Genomic DNA, 27,224 nt, shown 5'->3' with positions numbered 1-27,224 from the left:
GGGATATTAGGGGTGGCAGTTTTTAGAGAAGAGGGTACAGGCTGGGCAGACACTCCCATACCTGTGGATTTAAAGGACTTGTCGTCTTCTCCAGGAAACCTCTCCCGATGGGGCTGTGAGGGAGGCAGGAATGACTTCAGACTAAAATCTCACTCTTCATTCCAAATTCAAAGCAAAGCCTTACAGAGACTAATATTTGACTTCATCAGGGGTTCTTAACCCTGGCTGCATAATAGAATAATTTGGGGAAGCTTAAAAATATACCCAGGCCCCCCAAAATGCCCAGGCCCCATCCTCAGTCAATTAAGCCAGAATATCTGGGTTGGGCATGAATGTTTTTAAAGTCTCCAGGTGACTTTAATATGCAGCAGAGTTTGAGACTCACTGAGCATCCCTTGGGGATTGGCTATGTCATGAAATTCGTTACAGAAAACATACTCCATACACAGTCCAGGCCATTTGTTTGTTTGGATCAGCATATTGTTATAGTTAGTTGAGAGCCTAATCTGAGGACCCTCAGAATCAATGGCTTTAGACTGCATGGAATCAGTCCATGGTTCCCAAACACTGGTCTGCAGATGGACTTGTTGGGAGCACTTGTGAGCATGTTAAAATAGATTCCTGGCTTCCAGTCCCAAATATTCTAATTCACTTGGTCCAGGTGGGGCAAGGAAATGTGTATTTCTTTCTTTCTTTTTTAAAAGATTTTAAAATTGATTTTTAAAGAGAGAAGAAGGGAAAGGAAGAGAGAAACATCAATTTGAAAGCAAAACATTGATCCTTCTGGGGATCGAGCCTGCAACCCAGGCATGTGCCCTGAGTGGGAATCTTAACAGGAATCTTTTGGTGCATGGGATAACGCAACCAACTGAGCCACGCCGGCCAGGGCAGAAATGTGTATTTGTAATAAGCTTCCTACACTGTAAGGTTTGGGAACCAAAGATCTCATTTGGCCCTGGCATTTGCAAAACAGGGTAGGTTGGTGGTTAAAAGGCCAAGAGTTGGACTATCCATATTCAAATCCCAACTTTATCACAAACTGTGGACCATGGGCAAGTTATTTAACTACTTTTACCCTAGTTTTTCCATCTATCAGATGGGTTTAATTCTATCTATATCATTAATTAATTGCTCATGAAACATAGTAATTGCTAGGTATTATTATTAGTATATCACTTAGCATGGTGCCTGGCACATAAAAGCCATCAATAAGTAGGTATTATCATCAATTTATACATATGATGTAATATAACAATTTAGGAGTTTAGTGGACACAGCAATGTTATATAATCACCAAAAGATATCATGCAATATTAATGGAAACATGTCTAAGACAAGGAAGCTAATAATCCTATTAAACTCTGTGCAGTGTTCTGTGTTCAGGTTTAAAAGCCTCCTCGTGGGATATAAGCTAATTAGAATGAGTTCACCAAGCTGGGGATGAGGCTCCAGGCCATTATATGGGGGGATGACAGAAGGACCTGGGTATCTCTAATGCAGGGAAGAGAGCTGTCTTGTGGAAGAGTGATTAGCTTTGTTCTATGCATCTCCAAAGAGTAAACCTAGACACAGAGGGTAGCTCCTTGGTATACATATGAACTTCAAACCAAGCAGAGTTGCCAAAGATGACAGAAGTTCTTCTGGTGAGTTTTCCATCCCTGGAAATGCTCAAATAAAGACTAAACAACTACTGGGTAGGAATGTTGTGAAGGGGAATTTTGCTGAGTAATTGCACTAGTTTTCTCCTCATACATGAGTTTTCAGTTATATTCTGAGAGAACAACAATAAAAATAATAGGAAGAAACTGGGAAAGAAAACAAGCAGAGAAGTTACGTTAATCGGTTGGCTTTGGATTGCAGGAAGATGTGGCTGGAGCTGAGAGCACAGGTACAATGACAGGCAAAGAGGTTGAAGCTCCTGGTGAAAGTGAAAATGGAGGTGAAACTCAGCTAGAAGGTGAAGGTGAAACTGAAGCAGAAGGGAAAGGAGACAATGAAGGTGAAGGTGAAATCCAAGCAGAAAGAAAAAGAAATGATGAAAGTGAAGGTGAACTCCAAACAGAAGGAGATGCTGGTGAAGTGAAAGGTGACGCTGAAGAGCAGGGATTCAATGCTGGAAATCAAGGTGAAACCAGAAGTGATGAGAAAGGTACAGATGGTGAAGGGGGAGGTGATGGAGGTGATGGTGAACATGAAGAGAACAAGAGTGAAGTCCAAGCAGAAATAAAAGAAAATGATGAAGGTGAAGGTGAACTCCCAGCAGCAGAAGATGGCAAAATGAAAGGTGATGGTGAAACCAAAGAGCAGGACTTCATTGCTGATAATCAAGGTGAAGCCAAAAGTGTTGAGACAGGTACAAATGGTGAAGGAGGAGGTGATGGAGGTGACAGTGAAGATGAAGATGAAGAGGAGGATGAGGATGAGGAAGAAGAGGAGGAAGAGGAAGAAAATGAGGAGCCTTTGTCCCTGGAGTGGCCTGAGACCCGGAAGAAGCAGGCCATTTACCTCTTCCTCCTGCCCATTGTGTTCCCACTGTGGCTGACAGTGCCCGACGTCCGGAGGCTGGTGAGTTTGCCCAGCCATACCCTAGCCTAGACCGTCTATCTCCAGAGAGGCTTTCCACCCAAGAGGAGGGAGAGGACAGGGTCAACCAGCTTGGCAGGGCTCAACCACAGAGAGGATTTGGGTTGGAATTCGCAGCTCTGGAGAGGGCCGTGCACCTAGGGGGACATGGGCCTGTGAGGCCCTAGAATGTGCTTGCTTCCACCTCTATAAGCCATGTGAACTAGTCCCGCCTTGACTGTTTCAGTATTCTGATTTTAATGTAGGAATGATGCCACCACACCCCACCATATTTCACAGGGTTACTGTGAAAACCCAAGGCGATAAATGCCATTTCTTCCCGGCATCCTATTAACAGGGAAAAATCTGACTAGCATACCCCACCCAAAGGCTGTCCATATTCTGTCTCTGGGTCTGGAGAGGGGCAGGGCAGAGAGAAGTTGCAAAAGCCAAATAAAATACCCAGATCGGCTTGGTTCTGGGGCAAACAGATAGCTCTTCAGTTTGGTGACTACTGAACACCCTACTGACTGTACTCCCTTGTGGGCCACCAACCCCATCCTTTCCCTGCTGCGTCAAGGTCCTCACTGGAAACAGATTTCAGCTCACACATATCTAGATCCTCTCATCATCCCCCAGCAGATCTCATCACTGATTCTGGGGCTCTCTCAAAAGGGCCAAAGACCTTTAGCCTCTGAAACTCACTTCTTTCTCTTTTCATACTTTCACATAGGAGTCTAGAAAGTTCTTTGTTATCACCTTCCTGGGATCCATCATGTGGATAGCCATGTTCTCATACCTTATGGTGTGGTGGGCTCACCAGGTGAGTAAAAAGCAGGAACTAAATCCTGTATCAGCAAGTTCAAAGACTTTTTTCCTTCAGGGTAAATTTCCAGTACTTAGGGAATGGTGAGGATCAAGTGCATTTGTAGTTTCTACATTGTTAGTAAAGGCAGCCTTTTTATTCCAGTGAATGTAGTACTTTTCAAGTGTGGTTTTCCTTACATTCACATGCAGCATGACATAGAAGGCCCTTCACAATCTGCTCATCACCCTAGTCCCTGCTTTCTCTGTCATGCATCTCCCACTCTTCCCCACCTGGTGAATTGTACACACTCGTGAGAGCAACCACAGTTTTGCCCTGTCTCTGGCATTTTAATCCTCTGAGTGCCCATGGCTTTTCTGTTCTACCTAGAATATTGCACTAGCACAGAGCTGTAATCGTTGTTTATAATCTTTTTTCCTTTACTAGGCTGAGAGTAGGGTCAGTGTTGTACTGCTCATACTCTTCTCTCCAGCTCTTAGTTCCTGGCACATAGTAGGTGTCCATGGTTCTGGAAATAGAAACGTGACATGAACAGATCTTTGGAGGGGCAGTTCTTTTAGAAGTAGAGGTACTGTTGTTTGAATGTCAGTGGCAGGTGGTATTATAGATGGACTTTTAGTCCATCTTAGATAAGAGCAGGGTCATACCCTGAAGCCTTGAGCAGGGGCCCCATCTCCCCAGCTGTCAGTTCCGCCATGACCCTGCCTTACTTAGGCCACGGGAGTGTGCTAAGCTCCATGGGAGGTGTTGGGTTTGCACAAAGTAGTATGTGGAAGAACCTCAGATTTTCCACTTGCTGTTGCCGTGGTTTCTTATTACTGTTACTGTTTATCAGGTTGGTGAAACAATAGGGATTTCTGAAGAGATTATGGGTTTGACGATCCTGGCAGCAGGCACATCAATTCCTGACCTGATCACCAGTGTGATTGTTGCTCGGAAAGGCCTGGGAGACATGGCCGTGTCAAGCTCTGTGGGCAGTAACATATTTGATATCACCGTGGGGTGAGTGGCAAAGCTGCTTTTTAAGGAATATTAAGTAAGACTGGAAAACCTTGTGTTGGCTCTGTTCACTGGTTTTCTGCTTCATTCATTATACATGGAATAAAAGGGCATTTAAAGTATTAGTTTCTATAAGGCAACAAAGTATTCTCCCTTCATTAATCACAGACAGATGAGATAATAGAACTAAAATGCTGCCTGAAATGTAACTGACTGGAATTTATAGATGAGTTGAAAAATAAAGTCCATTAAATTCCATTACTAAATACAATCAAATGATCTGCTCACTGACCTGCAAGGTGGTGGAGGTGGGGTTGGGACAATGACTCAGTCTCACTTCCTGATGTTCTTGTTCCTTTGCTTTTGGGTTCCTGCCAGCTATAAAAGCATTTTGTATAAACAAGCAAATGCTGCATCCTGCTGCACCCATTCCCTCACCTGGCCTATTTTCATTTCCCTAGTCATGCCCTGGACTTCAGTGGTGGCTTTGGTTTCATTACTTTGAATTTGTGTGTATGGGTGGGGCAGGGAAAGGGCATAGGAGAGCCCTAATCCCTAAGTAATTTAAAGGAATGCTATCCTGAGCTGGGCCTTATCATAAAAATTTAGAGTTTAGAGTCACACATCAACAGATCTGGTTAGTCATACAGAAGTCATTTGGTATGAAGAAAAAATAGTCAGACCTAGAAAACTTTAGTTTCAATCCAGGCTCTCCCAGTTATTAACTGTGAGCCCAAGGGCATGTAATTGAACTTTCCTGAACCTTGGTATCCTCTTCTGTGAAATGGGGCTAATATTTTCTGCTCTATTTCATAGATTTTGTGTGTGTGTGTGTGTGTGTGTGTAAAAATGAGTGCTTTGTAAATTGTAAAATACAGTTTAAGTATATTGGATGATTATAAACATGAAAAATACTCATTGTTTCTTCATCTCGCAGCCTGCCTGTTCCCTGGTTGCTTTTCTCTCTTATCAATGGACTACAGCCTGTTCCAGTCAGCAGCAATGGCTTGTTCTGTGCCATCGTCCTGCTTTTTCTCATGCTCCTGTTTGTGATCTCTTCAATTGCATCGTGCAAATGGAGAATGAACAAGATCCTGGGCTTCACAATGTTCCTCCTTTACTTTATATTCCTGATAATCAGTGTGATGTTAGAAGATCGAATCATATCCTGTCCTGTATCTATCTGAGTCAGTCACTGTTGCTCAAAGTGGACATGGATCAGAAAACCAGCCAGCAGTTACTGTACCTCTTGGTACATTGATGAATGAACATGATCCAGGAGAGTGAACTGAGAGGCTGAGAGCATCTGATGTCAGTGTGATACAGGAGTGAAGGTTATTGTTGGGAACACCTGCAGCTCATTGTGATTAAAAATCTCACTTCTGTGGTTGGGGAGTGTATGGAGTTCCAACCCTTACTGCTACAGACAACTGTCACATGGACTCCAGTAAAAGGACCCCTGGAGTCAGAGGGTTTTCTACATGAGATACCTGGACGGTTGGGACAGGCACAGTTAAGACAAGCCACCAAGCTCACGTATTCCTGATTATTAAAGGGCTGCTGATCCAAAAGATGCAGAGGTGGTCTCTGACCCTCCTGGCTCCTGCCCCAAGCACATGCTGCACTTCACGGTCTCCTCTTTTTCTGTTCAAAACATGAGGTTCTACCAGGTTTGTAATCATCACTGGTTCAGTTACTGGTGAGTTTAAGAGCTAAGGCTATAGGAAGAAATGAAATATAACAGGAATCAATTATCATTAGTAAGATGTGCACCAATATTTTATAGCTTAAAAGGATTACATTAGCTCTTACTGCATTTCTGAAAGTGAAATTAAAATAACCCAAGAAATTAAAATTTGTAATTTGCCCTTAAATTGGAAGGCCTGGATATGAGAGAAGGAAAACTACTCTAAGGGCTATTTAAAAATATGTACTTATTAGAAAGTCCAAGTTAGTGTTGTCTCCATCAAGCGGTCTCCTTGAGGGATTAGACATATATATAACACAGTGGTTGGTCCTGGCTCTGCCCTTCCAGCATATTCTCACCCAGCATTACAGCTGCTCCTAGTGAGTGAGAAGGTGGAGTTCAGTCAGTAGAGCCAAGTCTGGATTATAAAGTAAGAGATCCAGGGGGCAAGGCCACTTTTGCATGTTAACCCAGATGGGATTATAAAGCAAGAAGATTGATGTCTTGTGTGGCTTACAAGTGGAGATTAAGGCAATCACAAAGGAGAAATCCCAAAAATGCTTAGCACAATGGCAACACAGTGAGAACAAAAGTATTTCTGCTTCCAAGATATCTAGTGTAAAGGACACTTGTTTTTAAAAAGTGTGTGGTTATTTAAACATTTCATGTGGGATTTGAAGTGCTTGTATATTAAATACCAATGCTTACTGCTTTTACTAGCATCAAGGGACACATGAGAAATGAAACAGTTCTATGTCCCTGGTTTCAGAGCAAAGGTCACTGAGGGGACTGTAGATTATGATGGTAAATAGAGCTTTAGTTACAACATGAGAGAGGATTCACTGAAGACTAGAAGATAGCAGGACAGATGTGATATGAAAAAAAAATCAAACATTTTGGTGTTGATGGGCTGCGTTCAAAGAAAGTACTTCAGTCCATAATCCATCTTTAGTTTGGGTTAATTAAACTAATGGCCTCACTACCCCAGGATTCATGTTCTTTAGAAATGACTTTTATTCAGTTTCAATAAATTGTGAGTCCCATTGGTATTTTACAAACATGGGCAGAATGCTCCAGAGAAGACTGATGAAGAATATGGAGTCATATTCAAATTCCATATTCTGAAGTTATCCTCATTCCTGATGCTGCTGCAGTGCCCAGTCTCCACATGCCATGACCTAAGAACAGGAGGGAGATCCCAATGCCAACTCTGGGCGCCAGCCTGGTTTCTGCAGCCAATTCCAGCTAGCCGCGGGGCATTCCTCCCCACTGATGGCCAGGGACCTGGCGTTCTTCCCCAAAATGACTGGGTGGGGAGTGATGGGACAGTGAAATGTTCTGTAATGATAAAGCTGCTTCATGATTAAAATAAACTCTAATGATCTAACAGTCTTTTCCTAATCAGTGTACTGAATTTTTGGCATTTCTCTTTGCCTAGAAAGGAAGTTCTGATAACTTTACACTATGACAGAAAGGATTAAGCATATAAAATGAAAGCTGGGTCTTGATGGGTGAGTAGGAATTCAAGAGGGAAAGGAGAGAAAGATTTCCGGGAGATGGGAAACTTATGTAACTTGTAAAAGATGCTTGGAAGTTAAAATTTTTGTCATACATTTACAGATCTATAATTCATTAAAATTGTGCTGTTTTAGAGATTAAATACTATCTTAAAATGTCAACATAATGTTGAGATGGTCCCTTCATTTGATAGGCAGAACAGATGTGATATGAAAAGATAGGACAGAATACAGAATAATCTGTATTCTAGATCATTCGTTCAGTCTAGAAAGTCCAAACTGTCCCCACAAGGGTGTCAGAATTGGAAGACTGGCTGAACAGATGGTTTCTTCTTCATTCCCCATGAGGTTTCATTTTCTTGATGGACTTGGGCCAAATTTCTAGTAATGTGAAACTCGTTCTAATTTAATGGGTTAAAATTCTATATGGTACCAGAAAAAAAGGCTACATTTCAAACTTATGAAAATTGGTATATGTTTAAATGGTTACTATACACTGCGAACAATATATTGCACTCTCATCTGAAAATGTTTCTATCAAATTATAGGCTTGGCCTTTTATAACACTGGCTATAGCCAGCGGTTCTCAACCTGTGGGTCGCGAACAATGAAAATACATCCTGCATATCAGATATTTACATTACAATTCATAACAGTAGCAACATTACAGTTATGAAGTAGCAATGAAAATAATTTTATGGTTGGGGGTCACCACAACATGAGGACCTGTATTAAAGGGTCGCGACATCAGGAAGGTTGAGAACCACTGGATACCATAATTATCATTTATTTAAAGATTGAATACCAAAGGCAGCCAGAATTGGAATGTAATATTCTGGGCAAAGCCTAGTACATACAATTGAAGAACTGGTCGACCTTATGTGTCAGAGAATACCCTTGGTTCTGACCCCTTTTTTGTGGGCAGGTCATGCTGGAGGTGGGACTGGTCTCTATAAAAGGCATAGAGAGCTCATGATCAGGCTGTCTATCCCTGGGGCAGGGGGATCACTAGAACCAGCAGGACACCCTGGCCTAAGGCTGCCCACACACCCACGGCACTGCTGCTGCTTTTCAGCCCTTCCCTGTGATGAGCAGGTAAAACCTGGAGAATTTCATTTAAAGAAAATTCCATCCGTTGCTCCAGTGGTCTATCACAGTACTGTGTTTGAAAAGAAAATCATTACATACAAAAGGAGGGAGCCATCCACATGAACAGCAACTGTGGAAAGGGCCACAATAACTTTATCAGATGAGTTTGTTACCATCTCAGAGAGTAAGCCCAAGCACACAGATTTTTTTGAATCAGAGTCAGAAATTCCTATGTGAATTTGTACACTGCTGATTTTGTGAACAAGAATAATTAAGCCAGCAAATGTACTGTGAGGCCAGAGGAAGAGGGTAATATGAAGGTATTAAAAAGAAGATACCAAATACTGAGGATATGAAGGTAAACTGATATGCAGCTGCTACAGAATTCAATTCGGAAGTAAAACTCAGCTTTGTGTCAAAACAGAAAGGGCAGAGAATACAAACTTGAGCACAAAGGTGGGCCAAGCTCAGTCTGCTCTTTCCCTTCCTGCTCTGAGATAAAGTGCCTGAAAGCAGCTTTCAAATTCTAGTGGGAGAAATAAAAACAAAGCTGGGCTGTCACACTTTACCATACAAATGGGCATTTTCTTACCATATACTTACAAAGTATTTAGAATTCAACATAACAGCCTTCTATATACAGTAGGCTATCAATTGTTAGTTGCACTAAAATATCATAGTAATTACCAGCATAAAGTAAAATTAGTATTTATCACCTGAAATGCTGGACCAACATTTTCAGGGATCATTTCTCTGCATACAAAAATGGAAGACATATTAGAAAATCTTACAATAAAACAGGCAGGTGATTTTAGGGTTTTAAAGCAAAAAAACCCCCAACAACACACAAAAACACAAAAACCCTCCAAACAATCACAAAAGACAAAAATCAGAATATGAACAAGCTGCACAACTCCCTGACAATAGGATGAAAAGCTGAATATCTAAATATGATATAAAATACAAGTGTGTGACATTCAAAACACAATTGAAAAAAGTAGTAAAGTTATACCAGGACACAGAATGATTTATTTTCAACTATTAAACATATAAACAAAACCAAGAGTAAGAAAATCAGAGACAAATAATGTAGCAAAGGGTATTTCTCTCCAACACAATTGGCCATAATTCTCCAAAATGTACGGTCAACAGAGAAAAAACTGAAGGAAAGAATGTATAGAGTTATTTTAAAGGATGATCATATTTTAATTTTGTTTTGAAGAGTTTACCACTTCCTTTTCATGGTTCAGAGTATATTTTAAGACTAAATTTGTGTAAATAATATTCCTTGGGGATTAAAAGTAGGGGAAACAAAACCCAACCAAAAGCAGAAATAAAACTATGTGTGGGGGGAGGAGATACAAATTACATTCACTTTTCCAAATAAGTTTGACCCATGAAGAATGGGCTTTACCTCACCGTTCTGGGTCAGATTTGAGATAAAAAAAACCTGTGATTCATACTTTGTTAAAGATAGGTAAACAATAATGAAAGCTGTTCTTATAAGGGAAACCAACCAACCAATAAACAACAACAAAAGCCAGAATAGAACCCCAGAATCCTGTTTGGAGGGATGTTTGTGGGCAATGCCAAAAGCCTCACCTATCACATATTTCTTACTATCAACTTAAAGTGATTTAGAACAGCAGTCGCCAAGCAGTGGTCCGTGAGGTCCGAAAGGCTGGCGACTGCTGATTTAGGTAGAAAACATAAGACAGAATGTGAAGCTTGGATTTGAATAGTAAAAGACAAAATTGGAGTGGTATTTACAAAGGAGAGGCAGACACATGTGCATAGCACCAGATTTTTCAAGTAAGCAAGTTCAGCCCCAAACTAACTGAACTAAAATTTTACATTTTTAAACTCTTCCCATTATTTTCCAGAGTAGAAGAAAGCTGTGAAATGTTTCAGCTTCGTGATAATCACTAATAGTGTGAACTCAAAAAGTGGTTTTCTGTAGCTGAGCTGATTCTAAGTCTCAGGACTTCATGTTATCCCCAGTCCAAATGCCCTGGACTCTACTGGCTTTATACATATAAATTGGGACCACCCATTTTTCTCTTTGAAATTGGCTAGAGAATTCCTTCCTTAATGACAATGTATGCAAACATACACACATATTGAAAATCTATAAATAATTCTAACAGCCAAAGAATACTTTTGATCAGAATTACCCAAAGAAAGTAAAATTAGAAATGATGAGATTAAAAATATATTTTACAATCTATTCATGATGCTTAAATATTCAATTTATTGTCTGATTTCTGGACTTTACATTCCATAAACTTCAGATTCTGAAGGCTTATTGAAAAAGCCAATTTCCTCAATATGGGAAATTCTCTCTGACTTTACTTTTAGAGAGTTATTACTTTTCTACTTTTGAAAAAAAATTGAATATTTATATGTGTATATAATATTAGCCGAAAACTCCAGGCCATATTCCCGATAAATACAGTACAATTTGCATCATACCCAATATTTTAGACATTAAGGTTAAAATCTGGAATAGAGTATATTGTCTGACATATTTCCCAACATAAATATTTATGTAGATATTAAAATTTAAGCTGATATTTGGCTTTGCAAGCTATTTCCCCTGTGGACTGTATGTATCTATTAGCAATAGAGAAATTTTGGAATTGTGGTATGCTGACCCTGATTTTGCAGAAACAGACTTGGAACTTCTGGGGCTCTCCTTCCACAAGGCTCAATGAGTCAGTCTGGGCAGTGCACAGCCTTGTCATGACTCACTCACTGCAGTTAGGCGTAGGAGTACTAACATGCAATTCCAGGACAACACAGACACTAGCACTGACATTTTTTTAATCATTCCCCCAAGTAATAAAAAAAATATAGATAGATAGATATACATATAGAGATCTGCAGCTGTACCAGTTACTTCAAATAGCAGACAAGGAAAATAAGCACTTAATTGCTTGCTTTATAAGTTTAAGTTCATTTTAAGCTTGCTATATTAAGTTTAAAAATTAAAAAAATATCAACTTACTATAAACAATTTAAAATATGTATAATACAACTTCATGGTCAAAACATTTGACTAGTCTATGAAAACAGGAGATACTACATTAGTTCAAGTTTCATACATGAGTTTTCAATCTGTCTCTTACAAGAGAAACCATGAAAAGGTTGTTTTATTTTATGGGAACTAATTTTGTTTAGGGATTTCCCCATCACAAAACGAACTGATTGTTACAGGGAAAGTAAAGAAAAAAAGGAAAGGGGAAACAAAGTGGCTCTCTCCCTATTGGTCACTATTCTCTTCTTAAAATATTCTGTACATAAGCTATATGGACATTCTGAACCATTTACAAATTCATTTTCAAAAATTGAAGAAAAAAAGTTTAGAGTCTAAAAGTGTTATTTTATACACAGACTATACAATACATATTGAAAGTACACACACACACACACACACACACACACACACACACACATCTTAAAGATAAGGTTCTCCAAAGGTTTTTCGACATTCCATCACTCCTGTACTTGGCGGTCTATCACAGTTGTGTGTATTCTTGACTTGACTAGGTGTGAGACGATCGTATGCCATCTTGTATTCTTTATCAAATACATCTGAAAAAATTCACAAGAAACAAAGGCATAAAGAAATTTATATTTGATTTTGATAACAACCAAGTTTTGTAATACTATAGAACTGCAAAATTAAAGGCCAAGAAGGAATCTTGAGGTCTTTTCTGACAACTAAAGGACCACAGAATTTCAGAACGGGAACATGGGAACTTTAGAGTCCATAGCTCTTTAGCTCTTTAGAGTGAGATTACACAGAACAGTGAAATTTAAAGCTTTAAGATGCCAACTTTTAAAAATGATTTCCCCCCCAAATTTTAAAACTGAGGTACAATATATATAACATAAAATTTACCATCTTAACCATTTTTAATTGATTTTTTTTAGGGAGAGGGAGAGGGAGAAGGATATCGATCTGTTGTTCCACTTATTTATGTTGATTCTTGTATGTGCCCTGACCGGGGATTTAACCTCAACCTTGACGTAATGGGACTATGCTCTAACCAACCGAGCTACACAGCCAGGGCTGCCATCTTAACCATTTTTAACTCTACAGTTCAGTGGTATTACATACATTCATAAGATGCAACCATTATAATCATCCATCTCCATTAACTCTTTTCATCTTATAAAACAGAAACACTAAATACATTAAACAATAATTCCCCATTCTCCACTCCTCCAGCCCCTGGCAACTACCATTCTACTTTTGTCTCTATGAATGTGACTACTATAAGTACTTCATAAATGGACTCATATAGTATTTGACTTGTTGTGACTGGCTTATTTCACTTAACATAATGTCCTCAAGATTCATCCATACTGTAGCATATGTCAGAATTTCCTTCCTTTTTAAGACTGAATAATATTCCATTGTATGTATATACCACATTTTGTTTATTCACTCATACTTCAATGAACACTTGTTTCCACATTTTAGCTATTATGAATAATGCTGCTATGAACATGGGTGCACAAATGGCTCCTTAAGACTCTGCTTTCAATTCTTTTGGGTATATATCCAGAAGTGGAATTAATGGATCATATGGAAATTCTATTGTTACCTTTATTCTTAACATTACCAAAATATCAAAGTATCTCATATCAAAAAAATAAAAGAAAAAAGTATATTATAGGAATATACATTAAAATAATAAAGACAACCAACATAAAAACTATAGAATATATTGAAAGTATGCACACACATATTTTTAATGATATATAAGTATTACATGTTAAATATTATGCAGAATTACCTATATCAATATTTTCTCTTCCCAGTGCCACAAGTGAGAGAAATAATATTTCTCTATATAAACTCCTGGGAGGGGGTGGGGGGAGAAGGGAAGAATGGAGAAGATAATTACTATGCATATAGTTTGTTCATTTTCTACAAAAATTTTTATGCTAATATAAGCATGAGATATTCTAACAAATACTAAGCAAACAACATTAATATGCCTAGAGGACCAATATGTTCATTTAAGATAATGACTTACCTCTGTCTTTTAAAATGAGGACATTTATTCAGTGTCTCTAAAATCTGACTCATTGGTCCATAGACATCATTCATTTTGATGCTTTTTACCATATTTTTCAATAGTTCCTGGCTAAATGAATTATCACCTTTTTGTAATAAATGGACCATTGGATACTTATGGGCTGTAAAAGAACCAAAGAGCAGTTGAAGGAAAATGTTCTTTGTAGAAAGGAGAATGAAATTAAGCAGCAACTGATAGCTGGCAAAGAAGTTACAAAGCACTAAAAATAAATGAAGGGCAATAGAAATCTTAAAATGAAGAAAGAAAAAAGAAAATAAAAAAGATAAATAATGATAAAAATAGGCCGAAAGCTTTTTTGGCCTCAAAGACAAAACTTAAAAATACTGTTCTCCTTAATATAGCTCCTGGGGGAAGTTCTACATCAGCAGCCCAGATGGAAACAAACAAACAAAAATAAATATAAAGAAGTTGGGATAAGCAATGTGCTAAAAGCAGAACTCTACAAAACATAACCCCTCCAGCACATATACAACACTACTAAAAAAACAAACCCAAAAAACACAAAACAAAAAATAAAAAAACCCTTGACCTCCATAGAAGATAAGCACTAAAAGCATTAAACTTAACACTCACTCTCAAACAAAAGAGTACGATTTTGACCTGTAAGACAAAAAGTAGTATAGTAAAATAAAAGTCAGTTATACATTAGTTTAGGCTATTTAAAGTAAGTAGAGATTACTCTCATATAAAAAAAGCCAGCATTCTATGATAGCACTTACTGTGGGCATTCCAGAGGATATACAAGGGCTGTCCTGGATCCTGATGTAATTTCATATTGTCCCATAACATTTGTATTAAAACATATTTACTATCTTCAGACATACAGTGGCGGGGAATCTGTGTTGAAGAATAAACAAACATTCATTAATGATCCTTACATAATGTTTTGTAAATATCTTATAAATAACCTTATAAATATTTTTTCAGATGTATGTGTGCAAGAGATAAAGAGAACAGCAAATGACTGGTTTGTATGCATTTTATATTGACTGAAGGAAGATGGGCTGAGTTGAGAATCTAATGATCTCTAAAGTAAAGCGATCTCTGCTCCGAAGCAGATTTTACAAAGTACAGAGATCTGTGAGAATGGGTAGTATGAAGGGCTAATCTCTACCAGCTTATGACTGAAGTCCAAACAAAGATAAATCAGGCAGCCCCATTCTACATCAGTCCAAGACCCTAGGCCAGATAACTCTGACTGACTTAACCTTCAGACACTCATTCATCATGCACTGAAAATCCAAAATGTGTGCACAATCATCATAGATATAAAACACAAGAAGGAGAATACAAGGTTTCTGAACTTAGAGGCTTTACAATTTCGTGGTGGTGATAGCATATGAAAAGTAAAAACACTTTTACAGAACAACATATCAAAAATACAAATGAACATATAACAAACTGACTACCTAAATGTTAATCAAAAACCCAGAGTAAAGGAATGAAGAGAATGGTAGCACATGACTACAATATGAATTAGAGAGATCCTCTTAAAGAAGTGTCAGGCTTGTTTTTGAAGGAGGTATGAAAGGTGAGTGGGGCCAACTTACAAACTCTTTTCATAAGAGTTATTTACAGTTAATTCTTGAGGCCATAATTAAAATGCAAGCCCATTTTGTATAAATTTTACAAGAAGGCTAAAAAACATGACTAGACTGTAAGAAGAAAAATTATTTGTAAACACAATTTGATCAATCTTATTCATCTAATGATTAAGATGGTTATTAAAAATAGCATAAACATTACTTTTTTGTCATTAGGAATATGCAAACATTACAATGGTGACAGTAGCATTGTCTTTTAGTTAATTTTTACTCTCATACCTTTGAATACTTGTTACAATGCTCAGAAGAAAGAATCAATCCAGGTAAGTTACTGGGCAAGTCAAGACGTCTAAAATACCACACCAGGTTCCAAAAAACAATTGGATGATGATCCACAAAGTCTGCCACTGTTATTGCATGATCGCCTTCATTTTCCAATAAGCTTTCAAGTTCCTTCCATACTACTAAAGGACTGAGATATGGGACAGTGATAGGATCTGGACTTGGGAGGTGCCATTCTAATCCTAAAGAATCCTGTTGAATAAATAAAAACCATAAATGGTAAATACAAGATTTATGATACTAAGTCATTAAAAAATTTCCTGTCAATGTTTTCCATGTAAGTAGAAAGGTGCTATAATTGTATCATGGAACAAGAAACTCTCCTTGACAATAATAAAATTAAAGCTGGCCCTGGCCAGGTGGCTCAGTTGGTTGGGGCATCGTCTGGTACACCAAAAAGGTTGCTGGTTCGATTCCCGGTAGGGGCACATATGGGAGGAAACCGATGGATGTTTCTCTCTTACAATGATGTTTCTCTCTCCCTCCCCCCGCCCCCCACTCTCTAAAATCAATAAACATATCCTCGGATGGAAATTTAAAAAAAATTAAAGCTAATAAGGCTGTTTCGGACAAGGTGAACAAAATCATGTAAATGATCAATGTCCAAATTTTTAAAAACACCAAAATACATACTGTAGCTCCTTGTAAAGTAGTTGGCAGGCTGCCTGTAGGAATTAGCTTCTGCCCTCCAGTGTCTTCCTTATCCAAGGGACCAGAAGTACTGACACTCCTGGTCATTGGAAATATTGGACATTTTGATATAGCTGTTTTTGATCTATCAGCAGGGATCTGAATACTTCGGGCATATGTATTTTCCAGCCGTTTAGATTTGCTTGGGTATTGAAAAAAAAAAAAAAGCATATAATTGTCTAGATTGACTTTATTTCTCTAGAAAGACCATATTCTTCTCTTTAGCATCAGTGCTGGACATAGCAAAGTAAATCTAAGGAACTCAGGCTTCAGCTTGGAAAAAAGGAATATATTTTTAAGTAGTCTAGTCATGTTAAATTTCCTTTTTATCCAGTGCACTTTAAATATTCAAGAGTCAATTAATTATTCAAAAACAGTTAGTGGACAACTTTTATACAGCAGGCCCAGATAATATAAAGCAGAGAAAATAAGCATCTATTCTTTCAGCTAGTAGGAAGGGAGATTCCCATCTATTTGTAAGCTAGTGGCAGTCAAAGTAAGGGCTACAACAGACCTGTGATGAAAGATAGTGCACACACAGATTTGCAATTTTGCTGCCTACGCATTTAGGATTAAACAGATCATACCAGCCTGCCAGTACTATGCAGGCATTTTCTTTTGCACATGCAGCTATTAATATGCCAGCTATCTATATTTGGCACTTCTCCAAAATGAATTTTAAGCGAAGATTTATTTATATTAGGCTTACTGTATATGTCTTAAATTTTACAGTTCCTTTATCAGCTCCAAATGTTTTTTTAGATTATTAAATATTCCTAAGTAGAAGATTAAATATTCCAAAATAGTAGTACTGACTTAATTCCTGAAGAGACAGACACAAGAGAAAGGTGTTTATTATAAACTTCAAGTGTTCTACAAAATTTTTACCTTTAAAATACTAGTAAACATTACATTATATGAATTATATAACTGATACCATGAGGATTCATAGAGTATAAACTATAATTAAACATTTAGGTTATTAAGATAATTTTAATATTGTTTTACTTAGAATTTAAGTTTATGAATCTATTATACATAGCAACTTAAACCTTAAAATGTTCATCTAATTCTTGTCATTATCAAAAACATATATTATATAAATTGTTAACATATAGTTCCACATAATATACTCACCTATTTAAATCAAAATTCCCTTGAACAGAGATAACAGATGTGTCAAGACCAGAGGCTGATGTTGAGATATAAGACTGCCTTCCCTGACTTGAAAAGGATGGAAAATGCATATTTTCTATAGATGGACTTGACTTCAAAAAGTATCTGCAATGTGAATTAAAGGAGCTTATTGAGAAAGGAGAGATTCTATGAAATGTGACTCTTAAACATGAAGAAAAAAAAGCATAAATCATTACCTTCCAGGTCGTCTTAAATCTCTTATCTCGATATTCAAAAAGGGCAAGAAAAGATTGCCACAAAATGGGCATGTAGTATTGAGATTTGAATCATCTGCTGTCCAGCCAGCCATGATTTCTTCATCATGGACAAGACAATCACAAGTTCTACACCGAGAGCAACTTGAGATGAGAACCTGTGGGAGAAAATGGCACTGTATAAAGTAAGCTGGCTAGTGCATATTATAAATTAAAAACAGTTCAATTCATAAATATACTAGGACACTAAAATGCAGAAGGATTTGGAAGTTACAAACAAAATATGAATTACATTCAATGCATTATATATTTACCTTTAACTATTTCAGCTAAATCTATTCCAAAATTTTTGCCTGAAAAGGAAACTTGCATTTAAGCAAGAATTTTAATCACTATAATTACTAAAAAAGCCTGCCATGGAAAAGTAAACCCAAGCATAATTTGTTAGTACCCCAAATAAGTATTTGTAATTACACATTATAGATTTGTGCTACTCAAAGTGTGGTCATTGAACAAATGCTAGTCCACAAATTCTTACTGGTTTGTAATAAAGAAATTGAAGGGACGATTTAGAAACCTTTAAAGTAATTTGTCAATGCTGTAACAACTAAGTGTGTGATCAATGTATTTTGCAAGAGTATCAGCCATGACAGACTGGAGATTTAAAACAACAATAAACCCCTGGTCTGTCACTAAAGATAGTTGCTGTGGATGAACATAAATATTGTCTTTACATTAATAAAATGTAGAAATTCCTGAAGTCATCAGAAACTTTGTAAACTGCAACATCAGTGCTCATTGTTTATTTTCCAGCGACATACAAATTTATTCTCCAGTTTTATGCAAATGTATCTGAAAGTAAATTATACCTAAAAATTAGGGGAAAATATTAAAGGGTAAAAGAGTAACTTTTTCATTGTAAGAAAATGAGATAGAGCAGCACATCCAGCAGATAGCTACATCAAACTGATACAAAGAATGAAAAACATGATGGAAAAAGTTGACACAAATGCCAAAATGGCTCCCTGTATCTTCATCAAACAAGTGTGCTTGCACAGCAAACTTGGTTGTTAAGTGTTTAAGATGTAAAATAAAAATTCAAAGAGAATATACATATAACAAGGGATAAATATAAATGTTGAAATGAAAATGCTTTTGTATGTTGATAAATCTCAAAGGAACTTTTCTAAACAGAGGAAAATGGTATGACTTCAACAATCTGAAATACTAGATATTTTGAGTTCATTCAGGTGCAACATACATTTTGAAATTTTCAGATACTACATATTTAACATTTTATTACTCCATCCAAGACCATCAATACTTAAGAAATGTAACTTTCATAAAGCAGTACATAAAAATGTTCTTTTGATTAAAACTGTACCTCCATTGCATAGTTCTGGAAGATATTTGTGTTACTCGTGTTGCAGGGAGAGGCCACCTCTGATTTCCCAGGTAAGGCAAACTTTGACAGGGATCCTGTCCATTATTAAAAAACAAAGAGCGGAACCATTAAAACTAATGAGAAAGGATATGAGAATCTTTCACTTTCTTAAATTTTCTGATAAAATGTCAAACTGTTCTACTCAAAATAGTAAAGGTAATTTAAGAAAAAAAAACACACAAATAAACAATGAAAAATGTTTTTCAATGTATATGTTTTTGTTTTGAGTGCAAACCTAAGGAAATGTGCTTTAATTCCTGATTCTCACATGCCTGGTGTGTTCATCACTCAATATTAAGCACTTTATGTGTACAGAGTAGAAGGCATTCTAGCTGTTTGTAATTACTATTTTGCTGTTTGTGTTTTTCCATGTTTAAAATACAAGAAAAATTTAGTACTAAGGTTTAAAAAATATAAAATAGCTAATCTTGTTTCAAATCATGAAAGGCTCTAAAAATTAGGAAAGAGTTTCCAAGTATATTCTTAAGAGCAATGGGATATTTAATAAGTACTAAAACAACAACAACAACAAAAAGGGGATTTCTGTGGTCAAATCAATTGTTGACAGTGATTATATCTTGTTAGTAAAACTAGAGGTAATCTATACCTTTTGTTTTTCCCTAGCAGCTATTAAATTTTATGAATGAGCACTGGTAATTTAGTATATATAAAGGTAAAAAAAAGTAATTACTAGTTCACAAGAAATAGAGAGGACAGGAAAACTTGTTAAATACCACCATGGGCATGCAATCAGCATAACCCAGACTAATGACCTGATTACTTCAGCAAATAAGTGATGGGGGGTGGGGGGAGACTGCTCCAGAGAAACCACTGGCCCTAGGCCCTGCCACACAGAGATGGAGGCAGAGAGAGAGACCTAAAGCCTCACATCATCCAGTAGATGCTTAGAGCTGGTGGGAATGGCAGTTCTTTCCTTGATGGCTCCCCAATAAATAACCTTCTATAATCCCTCTCTGCTAATGCTAGTTTAAAGTTGCTTTCTAATATTTGCCTTGACTGATTCAATAATTTATGTGGGCACCTTTGTATCTAATGAATCGTCAGTAAAGAATAAATATTCATTTTAACACGTATAAATCAGGTTGTGAGCTAAGTTTTATTTGCTTAGCACACCAAACTATTCTGTTATTCTTAAAAAAAAAAAAAAAAAAGGAGGGAGGGGAGTTAATCACCTGATTTCTTCATGAATATATGACAAAGGGGAAAAAATAAGAGAGGGAACAAAGATAAAAGGGAGTTAATAGACATCAACCAAATGCAACAGGTAGACCTTGTTTGGATCCCAATTTGAATACATCACCTAAAAAAGAGCATTATGAGATAATTGTGAAAATTTAAATAAATATTTAATATAAGATATACAATAACTATTGTCATATTAAAAATACAATGGTATTACAATTATGTTTTCAAAAAATGAATGCACCACAAAAGATACATACCATATGAGTCCATAAAATGTTTAAAAATGGCCATGCTAACATACCGTATTAGAAGATAATGTTTATCTATGAAGGGAGTTGTGACAAGAACTGGGCATGACAGGAAGTTCTGGATACTGTTAATGCTCTGTTTCTTGATCTGAGTGCTGATTACTCAGATGTCCTCAATTTATAAAATGTTATTTACATACATGAAAGTGTACACATTATATGTATAACATATAATAAGATAAAAATAAATTAAATACCTTTAATAAGTTAAAAATATATAACATTAAAGTTCTTATATTTTAGAGATATATATTTAAGTACTTATAAATAAAATTATATGTTGTCTGAGATTTAATTTAAAATAATCCGGAGAGGAAGAAAAAATGTTGGCAGTAGAGGGGAGAGAGGAAAAGATAAAACAAGACTGGCCATTTGTAGATACCATTGAAATTGGATGAAGGATACATAGTGGGGGGATTAATTGTGCTATTCCTTCTACTTTTTTGTATGTTTTAAAATTTCCACAATTAAAATTTTTTAAATTAGCAAAGGTACAAATGAAAAAAATATGATATTCATCCATTCCTCATATCATATACCAGGATAAATTTCAAATGGATTGAATATCTAAATCAGGGGTCAAATCTATTTTTGTATAGCCATAAGAATGGTTTTTATATTTTAAAGCATTGTTTAAAAGAATAAGACAAAAAATAATTATGTGATAAAAAAAAAGAGATGGTTGGTGCCCACAAAACCTAAAATATTTACGTATGGCAGCCCTTTACAGAAAAATGTACTGACCCCAGAAAATGTTACAAAGGAAACCAGAGAAGTATCAGAAGAAAACACTGGTGAACCTAGGGAAGGGTAAGTATTTCTTAATGATTCAAAATCCAGAAGCAAGAGAGGAAAAGACTGATAAATTTGATGACATACAATTAAAACCTTACTTGTGACAAAAAAAACCCCCACAAACTAGGAAAAAGTACCTGCCATTTACATAAAAGATAAAGCATTAATTCCTTAATATAACAAGAGCTACTAAAACATTTTAAATAAAGGACCAATAAGTGAAATGTAGGCAAAGGAGAGTCCACAGAAAAAGAAATACAAATAGTCCTTAAACATATAAACAGATCCTCAATTTAGTTCGTAAAAGAAATATAAATGAAAACTAAACTGAAATACGTTCCTCACCTATCAGATGGCAAAAATACAAAAGGTTGCCAATATATTTTACTGACAAGGCTCTGAGGAAATAGGTATTCTTATATTTCCATTGCCAGAGGGAATGCAAAATAGTGTAGCCCTGAGGAAGGGAACTTGGCAATATCACTTCAAGGAATAATTTTGAAGTAGCTTTCAAAGTCCAGGTAAACTTATAATCTAATCGAATAAAAGAGAAACATGCAAATTGACCATACCTTTGCTATGCCCAAGCCACACCCATCAGCCAATCAGAGCGACTATATGCAAATTAACCCAACCAAGATGGCAGCCGGCATCCATGGAGCTGGAGCAAGCAGGAGGCTTGCTTGCCCCGGCAATGGAGGAAGCCAAGCTTCCCGCCTGCCCTAGCCGGCTGTGGCCTCCACTAAAGGCGACAAAGTTTCAATTATATGAGCTAAATAAATCCCAGATACCTGCTTCCAGCCAGCCTCCACTGGGAGCTTGGGTGGCTGGGGGCCGTGGCCAGCCTGCAAACAGCCATCAGCCCCTCACCCAGGCTGGCCAGGCACTCCAGGGTACCCCCACCCTGAAGGGGCTGTGGCCAGCCTGCAAACAGCCATCAGCCCCTCACCCAGGCTGGCCACACCTCATGGGGTGAGGGTCCCCGCTGGGGGGCTTGGCAGCCTGCAAGCAGCCATCAGCCACTCTCCCAGGCTGGCCACACCCTCATGAGGTGAAAGTCCCCACTGGGGGCCTTGGCTATCCTGCAAACAGCCATCAGCCCCTCACCCAGACTGGCCAGGCACACCAGCAGGACCCCCCCCCCCCCCCCTGAAGTGGGTGTGGCCAGCCTGCAAACAGCCATCAGCTCCTCACTCAGGCTGGCCACACCCTCATGGGGTGAAGGTCCCTGCTGGGGGGCTTGGCACCCTGCAAACAGCCCTCAGCCCCTCACCCAGGCTGGCCAGACACCCCAGCAGGGACCCCCACCTTGAAGGGGCTGTGGCCAGCCTACAAACAGCCATCAGCCCCTCACCCAGGCTGGCCAGGCACTCCAGGGGACCCCCACCCTGAAGGGGCTGTGGCTAGCCTGAAAACAGTCATCAGCCCCTCACCCAGGCTGGCCAGGCACCACAGCGGGGACCCCCACCCTGAAGGGGCTGTGGCCAGCCTGCAAACAGCTATCAGCCCCTCACCCAGGCTGGCCACACCTCATGGGGTGAGGGTCCCTGCTGGGGGGCTTGGCAGCCTGCAAACAGCCATCAGCCCCTCACTCAGGCTGGCCACACCCTCATGGGGTGAAAGTCCCCACTGGGGGCCTTGGCCATCCTGCAAACAGCCATCAGCCCCTCACCCAGGCTGGCCAGGCACCCCAGTGGGGACCCCTATCCTGAAGGGGCTGTGGCCAGCCTGCAAATAGCCATCAGCCCCTCACTCAGGCTGGCCACACCCTCATGGGTTGAGGGTCCCTGCTGGGGGCTTGACCAGCCTGCAAACAGCCCTCAGCCCCTCACCCAAGCTGGCCAGGCACCCCAGCAGGGACCTCCACTCTGAAGGGGCTGTGGCCAGCCTACAAACAGCCATCAGCCACTCACCCAGGCTGGCCAGGCACCCCAGCAGGACCCCCCCTCCCTGAAGGGGGTGTTGCCAACATGAAGACGTCCCTCAGCCCCTCACCCAGGCTTGCCAGGCACCTCAGCGGGACCCCTACCCTGATCCAGATCACCCTTCAGGGCAAACCAGCCAGCCCCCACCCATGCACCAGGCATATAATAAAAGGGTAAGCAAAAGAAACCATCAACAAAACAACAAGAAAGCCCACTGCATGGGAGAACATATTTGCCAATGTTATCACCGATAAGGGTTTAATCTCCAACATTTATAGGGAACTCATACATCTTAACAAAAGGAAGATAAACAATCCAATCAAAAAATGGGCAAAGGACCTAAATAGACACTTTTCAAAAGAGGACATTCAGAAAGCCAAGAGGCACATGAAAACATGCTCAAAGTCACTAATCATCCAAGAGATGCAAATCAAAACAACAATGAGGTATCATCTCACACCTGTCAGAATGGCTATCATCAACAAATCAACAAACGACAAGTGCTGGAGAGGATGCGGAAAAAAGGGAACACTCATGCACTGCTTGTGGGAATGCAGACTGGTGCAGCCACTATGGAAGACAGTATGGAGTTTCCTCAAAAAGTTAAAAATGGAACTCCCATTTGACCCAGTGATCCCACTTCTAGGAATATATCCCAAGAGACCAGAAACACCAATCAGAAAGGATATATGCATCCCTATGTTCATAGCAGCACAATTTACCATAGCGAAGATCTGGAAACAGCCTAAGTGCCCATCAGCAGATGAATGGATTAGAAAACTGTAGTACATCTACACAATGGAATACTATGCTGCTGTAAAAAGGAAGGAATTCTACCATTTGCAACAGCATGGATGGAACTGGAGATCATTACGCTAAGTGAAATAAGCCAGTCAATGAAAGAAAAATACCACATGATCTCACTCATTTATGGATAATAAAGACCATTATAAACTGATGAACAAAAATAGATACAGAGGCAGAGCAGCCTCGAACAGACTGTCAAACTATAACTGGAAGGCCGGGGAGGGTTGGGGGGCAGGAGGGGGGGGGGGGGAGTAGGAGATCAACTGAAGGACTTGTATGCATGCATATAAGCATAACCAATGGACATAAGACACTGGGGGGTAGGGGAGGTCAGGGGATTGTCAAGGGGGGGAAAGGAGACATATGTAATACTCTTTGTAATACTTTAAGCAATAAAAAAATAAAATAAAATAAATAATAAAAGGGTAATATGCAAATTGACCCTAACAGCAGAATGACTGGGAATGACTGGTCACTATGACACACACTGACCACCAGGGGGCTGACGCTCAATGCAGGTGCTGCCCCCTGGTGGTCAGTGCACTCCCACAGGGGGAGCTCTGCTCAGCCACAAGCCAGGCTGAAGGCTGCCAGCACAGCAGTGATGGTGGGAGCCTCTCCCGCCTCCTCAGCAGCGCTAAGGATATCCGACTGCAGCTTAGGCCTGGTCTCTGTTGGCAAGTGGACATCCCCCGAGGGCTCCTGGGCTGCCAGAGGGATGTCTGACTGCCAGCTTAGACCCGATCCCCCAGGGAGTGGGCCTAAGCCAGCAGGCGGACATCCCCTGAGGGGTCCCAGACTGCATGAGGGCACAGGCCAGGCTGAGGAACCCCCGCCCCAGTGCACAAATTTTTGTGCACCGGGCCTCTAGTTATTTATAATAGTCAAAGGCTGGAAACTTAATATCCATCAACAGAGAAGTGGTTAAAATAAAGTATGATACACTGACACATGATGACCTATGCAACCATAAAAATGAATGAGGGACAATGTTATGTGATGATATGTAATGATCTATTGTTAAGTAAAAATAAAGGGGGGGGGAATGGCAAGGTATTTCTAGTAGGTTATCTTTTGAATAACAAGACAAGGAGGTAATAAGAATACACACACATGCACACATGGGCCTATTATTTTTTTAAAAAGCAACAAAGGAAGGATAAACCAAAATGAATAAAAATGGTTGGTTACCTCTAGTGATGGAGAAAACAAATGAAGGGGATGGGGATGGATACTAGGCTTCTCTGAAAATGCCTTGGTTCAATATTGTTTTGACTTTGGAGGCATGCATAATCTTGTACAAAAATAAAACATACAGGGAAAAAAAGTAAAGGTACCACCTATCAAATGAAATATGACAATACTGTCTGAACAAACCTTCTAGGGAGGCAGAACTTCCTAGGCTTGTTCTACTGAAATCAATGCCCTTAGTCCTTGTGGTAGTACTGCACTCTTGGGAGGAAGTGGCTCCTTCCAACTCAGGTCCGGCATCTTCATCCGTTAAAGAGGTAGATTCAGAATCCTGGGCTCCCACTGAAGAAAGACTGGTACGATCAGAACTTTGATCCTAAGGACATAATTATAAGCTTACTTTCCTTCATATTTAGAGTATCATTTAAAAAGTCACTTCTAAGGCAAAGGAAGTACTTAATTACTCAGACGATCAGTTAATCAACATTACCAAAAAAAAAACCAAAAAAACCAAAACAAAAAAACATAATTTTTTGTAGTTTGCAATAGTAGTTGATAACTAGATTCCCTGAGGTAAAGAAAAGCGCATCTGAAAATTACTTTGTGCAAACTACTTTGGACCAACATGTGCTATAGATCAATTTTTAAGACAGCATTTTAAAATTAGATCAAAGTATCTGTTAGTAAGATAACCTTGCTGACTTTATAAATCTCTATTTATTGTTAATTTCCTCTCTGTGAATCTCAGCCCAGGATGATACCTTAGAAATACATTTTATTCTTTAAAATTTATGTTTACATTTTATTCTTTTTTCACAATAATCCAGGCTATAAAGACATATATTTCTAGTTTTCACTTTTGAGAACACCAACGATAATTTTTTTCTGTTTATACCATAATCCATAAGAAAATCTACTAGATACAAATTTTTGTAGGCAGAAAAAAATTAATATCTATAATTCTACTGCCCAGATAATACAATATATTTTTTTCTAGTCAAGTGTATGTTACTGAGATGTTATTTATAAAATTATTTGAACATTTTTATGGGCTTTTTGGCTACATCTCATTGTTGTTGTTTTTTTTAAAAATATATTTTTATTGATTTTTTACAGAGAGGAAGGGAGAGAGATAGAGAGTCAGAAACATCGATGAGAGAGAAACATCGACCAGCTGCCTCCTGTACACTTCCCACTGGGGATGTGCCTGCAACCAAGGTACATGCCCTTGACCGGAATTGAACCTGGGACCTTTCAGTCCGCAGGCTGACGCTCTATCCACTGAGCCAAACCGGCCTTGGCTCATTGTTGTTTTTTTAATTCTACTGGACCATGAGTTGATGCTCAACCACTGAGCAACACTGGCTGGGCTATATTTGATTCTTTTAAATAAATAATTATCTGGTGAAATTTTCTAATTTGGGAGCTATTTTTTTAAACCAATTTTATGTATTTTTTTTTTTTTTTAAATATATTTTATTGATTTTTTACAGAGAGGAAGGGAGAGAGACAGAGAGTTAGAAACATCGATGAGAGAGAAACATGGATCAGCTGCCTCCTGCACATCTCCTACTGGGGATGTGCCCGCAACCCAGGTACATGCCCTTGACCGGAATCGAACCTGGGACCTTTCAATCCGCAGGCCGACGCTCTATCCACTGAGCCAAACCGGTTTCGGCAATTTTATGTATTTTTTTAAACATAATTATTTCAAAGTCTTCTGCTATTCAAGTATTTGGATCTCCTAAAGATCTATTTCTAATATCTGTTTTTCTTTTGTTTTTTAGTTA

At 38.6% G+C, this 27,224-nt stretch overlaps 2 protein-coding genes across 10 annotated transcripts in view; one reads left to right on the top strand and one right to left on the bottom strand.

The window, feature by feature from the left end:
* The window catches only part of SLC24A1 (solute carrier family 24 member 1), a 35,605-nt gene extending 28,149 nt beyond the window's left edge, over positions 1–7,456 (top strand). For all 3 annotated transcript variants that reach the window (XM_070420652.1, XM_070420662.1, XM_070420646.1), the window contains 4 exons: positions 1,861–2,565; positions 3,296–3,385; positions 4,224–4,390; positions 5,325–7,456. In XM_070420652.1, coding sequence (XP_070276753.1) covers positions 1,861–2,565; positions 3,296–3,385; positions 4,224–4,390; positions 5,325–5,574 — 1,212 coding nt within the window. In that variant the 3' untranslated portion in view covers positions 5,575–7,456. The remainder of the gene's footprint in view (positions 1–1,860; positions 2,566–3,295; positions 3,386–4,223; positions 4,391–5,324) is intronic.
* Positions 7,457–9,681: 2,225 nt separating this feature from the next.
* Positions 9,682–27,224, bottom strand: part of DENND4A (DENN domain containing 4A) — a 112,093-nt gene continuing 94,550 nt past the window's right edge. For 4 of the 7 annotated variants that reach the window (XM_070420580.1, XM_070420571.1, XM_070420591.1 and 1 more), the window contains 11 exons: positions 25,621–25,810; positions 19,143–19,237; positions 17,741–17,916; positions 17,505–17,648; positions 16,311–16,509; positions 15,615–15,869; positions 14,511–14,628; positions 14,365–14,391; positions 13,729–13,891; positions 13,486–13,550; positions 9,682–12,274 (listed from right to left, as the gene is read on the bottom strand). In XM_070420580.1, coding sequence (XP_070276681.1) covers positions 12,138–12,274; positions 13,486–13,550; positions 13,729–13,891; positions 14,365–14,391; positions 14,511–14,628; positions 15,615–15,869; positions 16,311–16,509; positions 17,505–17,648; positions 17,741–17,916; positions 19,143–19,237; positions 25,621–25,810 — 1,569 coding nt within the window. In that variant the 3' untranslated portion in view covers positions 9,682–12,137. The remainder of the gene's footprint in view (positions 12,275–13,485; positions 13,551–13,728; positions 13,892–14,364; positions 14,392–14,510; positions 14,629–15,614; positions 15,870–16,310; positions 16,510–17,504; positions 17,649–17,740; positions 17,917–19,142; positions 19,238–25,620; positions 25,811–27,224) is intronic. The other 3 variants (XM_070420601.1, XM_070420610.1, XM_070420632.1) reach the window with 1 other exon arrangement.

This window comes from Myotis yumanensis, unplaced genomic scaffold (assembly GCF_028538775.1).
Source record: "Myotis yumanensis isolate MYYU_CA2020_CCGP unplaced genomic scaffold, mMyoYum1.0.hap1 SCAF_1, whole genome shotgun sequence".
In the NCBI taxonomy this organism is placed as follows: domain Eukaryota; kingdom Metazoa; phylum Chordata; class Mammalia; order Chiroptera; family Vespertilionidae; genus Myotis; species Myotis yumanensis.
Note: the sequence above shows the minus strand (reverse complement) of the source record. Positions and strands in the feature narration are given on the sequence as shown.